Source organism: Tamandua tetradactyla, chromosome 24 (genome assembly GCF_023851605.1).
Source record: "Tamandua tetradactyla isolate mTamTet1 chromosome 24, mTamTet1.pri, whole genome shotgun sequence".
In the NCBI taxonomy this organism is placed as follows: domain Eukaryota; kingdom Metazoa; phylum Chordata; class Mammalia; order Pilosa; family Myrmecophagidae; genus Tamandua; species Tamandua tetradactyla.
The window spans coordinates 1,985,714-1,995,350 of NC_135350.1; the positions used below are offsets into that span (position 1 = coordinate 1,985,714).

At 38.1% G+C, this 9,637-nt stretch overlaps 1 protein-coding gene across 2 annotated transcripts in view; it reads right to left on the reverse strand.

Moving 5' to 3' along the window:
• SYNPO2 (synaptopodin 2) overlaps nucleotides 1-3,955 on the reverse strand; it is a 200,522-nt gene extending 196,567 nt beyond the window's left edge. For both annotated transcript variants that reach the window (XM_077142440.1, XM_077142439.1), the window contains exon 1: nucleotides 3,716-3,955. In XM_077142440.1, coding sequence (XP_076998555.1) covers nucleotides 3,716-3,820 — 105 coding nt within the window. In that variant the 5' untranslated portion in view covers nucleotides 3,821-3,955. The remainder of the gene's footprint in view (nucleotides 1-3,715) is intronic.
• Nucleotides 3,956-9,637: the final 5,682 nt, after the last annotated feature.

Here is a 9,637-nt window from a genome sequence, read left to right on the forward strand (position 1 = left end):
TATTCCAAGTTAAAAAGATCATATACAGTAATAGATAAGAATCATCAAAGCTGCTTCTCCTCATGAAATAATGGCTGTACTTTGCCATTTCAATTTTAATAGCTATTTGAAATTTGAATTAAAAATGGATTCAATAGGAGATAAGTATAGTAGTTTATATGATCTGAACAAAGAATACATTTCTAACTATATTAAAAATGCAAAGGATAAACAATCTGACATTTCTTTGTTCATCATTTTCAAAAGAGGAAATATTTTGTTCATCATTTTCAAAATAAGAAACACTTCCAAAATTCATATAAGACTTGCTTTTAAAAGAAAATTTTCTCCCCTCTTCTTAATCAGAAGGTTGTATTAAGTAATGGGCCAAGAGTATGTCCAGAGACATCGCCAAGAAAGTACATGTCCCAAGAAACAGTTTGTGAAGTAAAAGTGCTGAAATGTATTTATAAGGGCGTCTACACTGCACACCCACAAAGCGGCTTTATGTTGTGAGCATGTCTGGATAAATCTGTTTCTGTGAACGACTGCTTGAAAATATACTTTGAAGAATGACTAACCCATAATTGTGTATTAGAAATGTTTGCTTCCTATCACATATATTTGGAATATAAATGAAAAGATTCATAAACATTTAAAAACTAGGTTAATATAACCGGTTATTTGAACCTTCTACAAGTTCAGTTTCCACTTGAAAACAAAACAGAGTTTTATATAATGGCCTTGAGCGTCAACGTTAATGAAAAGTTTTGTTTATTAATATTCCTGTTAGTGATCTTTAAAAGTTGGGTTTGCTTACAGTTCCACCAAGCAGCCAAAAACTTAAAATGTTTGAACATTTCTCAAAAGTGAATAAACATGTCCTGAGAAGGAGATTTATTAGGAATTACAAAGGTATTTGATTTCTGATCATTCTTGATAACATTAAACCAACCTGTCTTTGCTATTTCAGCTTGCTAGATTTTCATTGTACACAAAACTATGAAAAATTTAAACACTAGATATTTCACAAGTCGGATTTTTTGTTTTTGTCTTTAGAATACAAAAACAAAGCTTTGTAGAATAACTACTTTAAGTGGCATGGTTCAAGCACTGGTTGAAATTTTATTTTCTTCAATTCTCTAATTAATTCTTTGCAAGCTGAAACTGTGAGCATTTCATTTGCCAGCTACCACCCTACCCAGCCTTCTGCCTCCTGCCCCAGGATCTTCTACTTGAAGGTGATTTGGCCCTAATAAGTTATCACGGTCCTTAGGGAAGGAGAAATCTATGTCCATTAATACTCATTTCACCTTGAATTCAATGAGAGACCATTCCTGGAATCAAGATGACTTAACGTTTTAAATTAAAAAAAAAAATGAACCCAGTGAGGCTGCGGTCTTGATAACAAAGTAAAAAGCACTTTGTGTCAAGGGTTTTCTAGAACAAATATGTTAGTATAAGAAATCGAACATGTTAGAATTTTTTAAAAAATAGACTAAAATGGGCACTGCCATAATAATTTAGAGATTTTTTCCTTGAAAGGACTCTCTCTAGTTATTATCCCTTTTAACATATGAAAATGGTAGGCTATAGATTTCTCTCTCTCTCTCTCTCTCACACACACACACACACACACACACACAAGAATTATGGCTAACAATCAGATGCTATAATAATGATATTTTAAAATCTGTAACTTTAAATAAAGTATCACAACTAGAAAATTTAGGCAAACAGCAAGATGCTTTACTAATGACCTTTTTAAAGACACAAATATGTTGCTTGGGTATTTTAAGAAAGATGATTTTGGGGGAGTGCAGGGCTGAATGATTTGAAAGAGAGAGGCCTAATCACCTCTCTGCATCCTGGCCATGGAGATACCATCAGCAATGAAATGCCTCTACGGCAGCCTCACTACCAATTTGTTTCAGTTCTGCAAAGAATCACCAGAAGGTGATTCCACTTGGAAAGTGGTACACTGAGAATTTAGGGAAGCCCCGCAGCCTATTCTGTTCTTATAGTCTGGCCATGAAAGAGCCACCAGAGAAAAACAGCCTCTAGTCATTTCTGTCCCCAAATTTCCAATAATAAGCATTTCAGTCTGTATACCATTAGGACTGAAGAATATTCAAGCAAGACAGAACCTCAGTGATTATATAGTGCAGTTTAATTTTCTCCATGCCCCACAAAATCTCGGTCCTTCTCTCTCTCTCTACACACACACACACAAAGGACAGATGAGACATAAAGGTTGAGAGATTTGTCAGGTCAGAATGTAATTTAGATCAGAGCTGGGATTAGAACCCAAATCTTAGTACCGGGGACCCAGCCAACTGCTATTCTAGACTAAGAACAAATCTGCTTCAGTCTCATGAATCCTGCATACACTGAATCAGGCATTAATATTTGATCTGATGTTGACTCATTATGAAATCACATTTCTGTATCTTTGAATCACTTTGCCAGTTCATAGCTGAGAACTTGAAGCAAATTACTTAGGCCATCTGGGCTTTTAAATTAGGGGGATGAACTGGAAACCTCTGAGAGATTTTCCTGTTCTAAAAATTCTCCTTTTCTTCTCTTGTTTTATGCTTTAATCTTCATGTTTGAATTTTTCACTAGGTGGCAGGATTCCACCACCACATTATGAAAGGATTTTCTGCCTGGGAGCACAAATTTTCCAAGAAACTCCTTTCTTTACAATGAACATTTTTTTAAAAGTAAAAGCCAGCAGGAAAGAATACCCACAAAGACCAGTATTCCATATATCTCATAAAGGTCTAAATCAATTTTTAATATAAGCACAAGATAGGAAATTAATCAAGCATATTCTTTCATACAATTTAGTAGTAAAATCTTGTAAAAGTCTACTTAGTTTCATATATTTAAAAATATATGTTAGCGAATCTCAATTGGACAACATCAAAACTCCTTGAGCAAACTGGTAGCATATGAAGATGAGAAACAAACTAATGGCAACAGAAACATATTAAACATTTAAAATAGTTATAAGATGCATTATAAAGTTAACCCTAAATTACTTACAATATATTCTGAATATCTTTGGATTATTTTTGAGATCTTAACCAGAAAAATACACTTAATAGAATAGAGTACTTGGACTTTGCATTTATTTGTCAAATCCTTAAAAAGGTATTTATTCTCTTAAATAGATTTTATGACATCATCATCATACTTTTTAAATTATTGCCCAAAATTGGCCTTTCCTTGAATGCTGCATAACCAATGTCACTAACAACTTTGTAAGTGTTCCAAAACAGCCAGGCGGGTTGCTCATGGTGAGCTGAGCATTTCTCCTCCACCAGAACCAAGAAAAGTGGCATGAAACAATAACTCAGCTGAAAATTCTAATATTACCTGGAAGAAAAGTTCCCAAGGGGCTTGCTGATTGTCAGAGAAGATGATTAGCTAAGGCCTTTCCTTCAGCTGATAAATGCAGCATTCTTTTTTTTAAATAAAAATTAAACAAACAAAACTGCGTGCTTAATTAAATACACGGAATGTATTGCTCTTCAAACTTTCTTAAAAACAACAAAACAAAAACATACCCCAAACCCCACATCCTAGAATAACTCAACCTCTGCTCCAAAATCAAGCTAATATATAGACTTCTAACCAGAACTTGAAAAAAAAATCCTCAACAGGTTGCATTTGTTGACGACCCCTTTCCTCACAGCACGGAGCAGCGATAACACCACTTTCGCGGTCCTACCTTAGCAACTTGCAAGGGCTGCTCCTGCTCCTTGCCACCTTGCAGTCGGAACCCCCACGGCGCCCCTCCGCTCATGGAAATGCAGATACAATCCCCCGTGCCCATTTTCTCCCCTCAGGTGGGTAGCATGAAGAGCTTGAAAAGACAGGAAGGAAAGAAGCTTGGGTGCGGCTGGAGATGTGCGCTCAGCTTCGCGCTCCTGCCAAGGAGGCAGGACTGGGGCGCAGAGCCGGGGCCGCCGCCGCTGATGGGATGGTTCACGGAGCGCAGCGGCGCTCCCCCGCCCCCCTCCCCCGCCCTCCCCCGCCCTCCCCCGCTCCCCCCGCCCCCCTCCCCCGCCCTCCCCCGCTCCCCCCGCCCCCCGCCCCCTCCCCCGCCCTCCCCCCTCAGGGATCCAGCCCGCCGTGGCGCAAAGCTCGTGCGCTCAGCCCGCCTCCCGGGAAAGGAAAACCTTCTCCCACACACAAAGTCCCTGTCTGGGACAAGAACGGAGGGAGGCGCGCAGAGTTTCCTAGCACGCACAGATTAAATCCCAGCGCACAGAAAGGTTTGATCTCCTTGACATACGTGACGACCTAAAGTATGAGCTCGGAGAACTCAACTACTAGAAGGATTCGAGGTTCTCATATAATCACCACATTGATGGGCGAAATAGACAAGAGGGTTAAAATGGGTTTAATTATTATTTTGCTAAACTTTACTGTCTGCAGCCTACAGAATTTATTCCATAAGAAGTAGAAGTCATCAACATTGTTTTTAAAAACTTCTCCTATACTGGAAAGTACTTTCCTGAATTAAGATACATAGTTATTGTAGGAGAGGGAGAATTCCTTCCCCTGAAACTACATTCTTATAACTGTCTTTTGCATAGTATGAGATCTTTTACATTTAAATACGTGTTTCATTGTCTTCCTTCCTGCCAATCTTCTTAAACCTGAACCCTATGGTCAGCCAACTGCACACAATGTCACTTTTTTTTTTTTTTTTAACATGGGCTGGCACCGGGAAACAACCCGGGTCCTCGGCATGGCAGGCAAGCGTTCTTACCTGCTGAGCCACCGTGGCGCGCCGTACAATGTCACTTTTAAGTTTCCTGTTTTTATAGTTTCTCATCACATGTTTTGAATCCGGGTGGTCTGATATAAAAGTGGATTCTATATGTGTTCCTAAATGTAATGTTTTAAATATGAATAGAATGCACTGAAAATTTTACAAATGGTACTTTTTAATTTTCTCACAACAATTTTATTTTCCATAACTCTCATCCACATAAAAATACATGCAAGAGGGCGGGCCACAGTGGCTCAGCAGATAGAATTGTCGCCTGCTGTGCTGGAGACACGGGTTCAATTCCTGGTGTCTACCCATGCAAAAAATATATATATACATTCAAGAAAGAAGAGCCTGAGAGAGCTAGATTGTGTTACGTATGGTACCAGACAAAAGTTCTCTCCAGATACTCTGCCTGTTTCAGTGGCAGGAAGCACCATCCAACTAACATGTACACAGTCCCTGCTCCTCAGAAGCCCATGTGTCAAGTGATGATATTACATGTGTCATTACTGGAGAAAAGAATATAATGAAATCACAGCTTCTTGGACTGGAAGAGACACTATAGGTCATAAGGATCAGACACACCCCCCAAGTTTGATTCTCTTCAGAAAAGTGAATCAACTTACTAAAGTCAATTGTTATTAAATTAAAATTAAAATGGTTTTTAATTTTATTATTGGCCTACCAAAATATGAACCCTGAGAACAAAGGAGGTAAATGCATTTTTTTCTGTTTGTTTTCCTTTCTCACTTGTCTGCTCAACACACTCCAGTCCAGCTTCTGTCCCCAGAACAGAAAAAGTTCTTATTGGCGTCACTTACTTCCTCCTGTTCCTGTGTAACACTCGACACTATTGACCATGTCCTCTGTAAAACGTTCTTCTTCCTTAAGGTTCTAGGACACAACAGACTGTTGGTTTTCCTCTTGTCTCTCTAGCCACTGCTTTTCTCTTCCCTTTGGCAGATTCTCTGCCTCCACTCATCCATTAAATGGTGGTGCTTGTCAGTGCTGTGTGCTGGCCCTCTCCTTTGCTCACTCTACTCTGTTTTTAACGGGTCCTCTGATTCTCCCTGCAAAGTTAAGCCATTCCCTTCAATTCCAAATATCTTTCCTTAGGTGCCTTTAAAATCTATTTCTATGTGAAAATATCACAGAAACTTAAACTCTATATGTTCAATACCAAGTTCATTATGCCTGCTCCCCCGAATTCTGCATCTCCTTCTGTGTTTCCCATTTCAAGATAATTGTCTAATCCTTTACCTTTATCCTACACGTGGTTCCCTTTAATCCTGACTGAATATGACTATGATGTAGGAAGCTGGAACTGGGGCAGCCATATTGTGACCATGAGGTAAAGGCTAAGATAACTGCAGAGATGTCAATCCCAACTTAACCAATGCCAATAGCTGTCAACCACCAGTCCTCTTGTTGAGTAAGAGAAAATAATGCATGTGTGTTCAAAGCACTATAGGGTGAACTGTTACTTGCAGCTTTTACCCTCAGTGAATACCTTCTCTGTTTTCCTGTCTTCTAGACGGAAGGAGGGATTTAAAATTGGTATCATTGTTGAAGACTTACTTTGGTCCAGGAACTTGACATATTTTATTTTACCCTTAAAGCATCCATACTAGTTATTGACTAGTATCTTTCTTTTACTAGTGATTGACTGAGACTTAAAAATTTTAAGTCATTTTCTCTTATTCCCTCAGTAGTAGAGCCAGGATTTGAACCTTTCTCTCCCTGAATTTAAAATTTCTTAATCCTTGTTACCCTGCCTCCAGGCCCTATTTACTCCCTTCTAGTCATGGATCCAACTTAGAAGTAGGTTGCATTTCTTCCCCTCCACCCAGTCCATGCTCCCTTTTAGCTCTGGCTTGGACTTAATACAACAGTCTCCTAATTGTCTTTCTGTCCCAGCATTGTTTCACCCCCAATCCATTTTTTGCTCTATATCCAAGGTGTTCTTTCCAAAATGCAATATTAATCTTGTTTTTCTTGGTTAAAGTCCTCAAGGGCTCTCAGAATGAAATCTGACGTTGCTTACCTAGATAACCCCTTCTGCCTCTTACCTCCTACTTCTTCCCCGCCTTGTGGTTTAGTGTTCCTCACCTAGAACTGTGCGGCCTGGATGTGCAGCACTACTTGCAGTTTCTCTAACTTGCTTTGCTGTTCCAACTATTTAAGCGTTCTTCCAAGCTATCCAGTCTTCTACCACACACACCGCCTGGTAATTTCCACTCATCCTTCTGATCTCAGATTAGATGTCATAATTCTCCAAGAAGCCAATGTTTTAAAATGTTCAGAAATATTTCTGAATTTCACAGAAGATTTGTTTTCTTAAATATTTTTATTGAGAAATCTTCACACATTTATCGTCCAACTATAGTATAAAATCAATGGCTTACACTGTCATCATGGTTGTATATTCATCACCATGATCATTTGTAGAGCATTTGCATCACTCCAGAGAAAGAAATAAAAAGAAAAAAGAAAAAACTCATACAGCCCATACTCCTTACCCCTTCCTCTCATTGACTACTGGTATTTCAATATAGCCAATTTTTTGTACTCCTTATTCCCCATCCTATTATTTATCATTTTTATCTTTCCTTATTTTTAAATAATCTGCCCATACCCTGGATAAAAGGAGCATCAGACACAGGTTTTCACAATCACTCGATCACACTGTAAAAGCTATATAAGTTATACAGTCGTCTTCAAGAATCAAGGCCACTAGAACACAGCTCAACAGTTTCAGGTACTTCCCTCTAACCTCTCCAATACACCATACACTAAAAAGGGATATCTATATAATGCACAAGAATAACCTCCAGGATAGCCTCTCAACTCGGTTTGAAATCTCTCAGCCACCAAAACTTCATTTTGTCTCATTTCTCTCTTCCCCCTTTTTGTCAGGAAGCTTTTCTCGATACCATTCTCTTGGTCCCAGTGATTAGTTCATCACTTAGTCCAATTAGAAACTCAAGATTTTTGCTGGATGGTTATCAGGACCAACAGCCTCTCCCCAAGGATATTGCTAGGCATCAATGCATAACTATTGGAGTAGCCAACTTGAAGGTGAAGTCATAATGAAGCATGTTTGAAGAAATAGTCTTCGTGGATATTGAGTGCTCCTATGTGTCCTTCCAGGTGTGCCAGAAGACAAGGTCCTGATGGCTCTTTCCGTGAGCCATTTCTCAGGGTTATGCTTGCAGCAATCAGTCTAGAGGTAGTCTATCAATCTAAGACAGAGTGGGTTTTCTAACTGCTTGTTATGAAAATGCATTCTGTAGGGTGGGCAATGGTGGCTTAGTGGCAGAGCTCTCGCCTGCCATGCCAGAGACCTGGGTTCAATTCCCAGTGCCTGCCCATGTTTAAAAAAAAAGAAAAATACTTTCTCCAAATCAGTGTTCCTTAGCTGTGATGCAGATCCACTGTGTATGTGGCACCCATCTGGATCATCTTGTGTTACTCCCATGAGGCTTGGGACAAGACAAGCTAATGCAAACATGTGGCTCCTCATGCTGCTTGCTTTGCCATAAGCAATACAGTTCTTTGTCTCTGACCCGGGAGTCTCAGCTCTTCTTTCAGCATCCAGTAAACAGTAACAGGTTAATTTAGTAGCTTGCCAGGAGGGTAAAATTAAATCCCAACAGACTCAACAGAGTGAAACTGAGAAGTGAGTAGAGAAATGGAAACAGAGCCTTGATTTTATTCAGGTTTATAAGCTTCTTGCAAGAAAATCAAGACAAAAAAAAATCAATTTTCTAATGAAAAGAGTGACTTTTTTTAAATAAGTGGTTTAAAAACGATCTTCTAGCACTAACTCTACTTATGTGCCATTTAAATGATTCAATAATGCAGCAGATGGTCAAAACCAAACTTCATTCCTTCACACAATCAATCTTTCATTCAGCAATAATATTTATGCTATCTTTCCCCATTTTGACAGCACAGTAAGATTTCTAAGTCTAACGTGAACTGGGAAGGAACATCATAAGGCAAAAATACTCCACTCACAATGATTTATTCTACAGTTATTTTGTATTGGCTATCTATGCCTGGCTCATGCCTCTTTTGTATTTTTTAATTCAATTTTTCTCTTAAAAGATATCATTACTTTCCATTTTGAGCGAATGTCTATGTCTTTTTAACTGTCCAAAGGCATAGAAGTTACTCTTCATTATATTAATAACTTTTTTGAGAAAAATAAACTATTGCAACAAAAAGATTAAACAACATTGTGAAATTATTTGTAATTTAAAATTGCCAAAACTAGAAAAATGCACCAGTATTTTAATTTCTACATTAAATCTAACTCTTCATTTCCTTTTGGTCCATCATACCTTCCTGCTTATTAAAAGGCCTTAAAAAATAAAAAAGCTAGCAGGATTATCACAATGATAGCTAATCTATTTATATGAGCTAAATTTGAATGAATCCCCAAATGAAAACTACAAGAATCAAAATTTCCTTAGGATACACATATATTGGAAGTTTCATTTTCAAACAGCATAGTTTATAAACGGGAATTTGTGTGCTTATTTTAGGACAATGGTGATGGAGTTAAACAAATTAGAAAAAACATAATTTTAAGCATTTGACTTTTCTGAAAAGACTAGAAGGCATCTACCTCTAATGTCAAAGAATGAAATGGCAGTTTTATGACTCATGAAATCTACTGGCTCTGGTTTTGCTCTTTTTTGTATTTACTAGTAAGTATAGCATATTTTGCATTTCAGGTAGCACTTGGTTATCTGAAACATCAGAAAAAGTGAAGATAATCTTTAAGGAAAAATGTAAGGCAACATCAATGAATTATTGAAGATGGGATTTACGTAACATCTTATATATTTCAAAACAAACAAA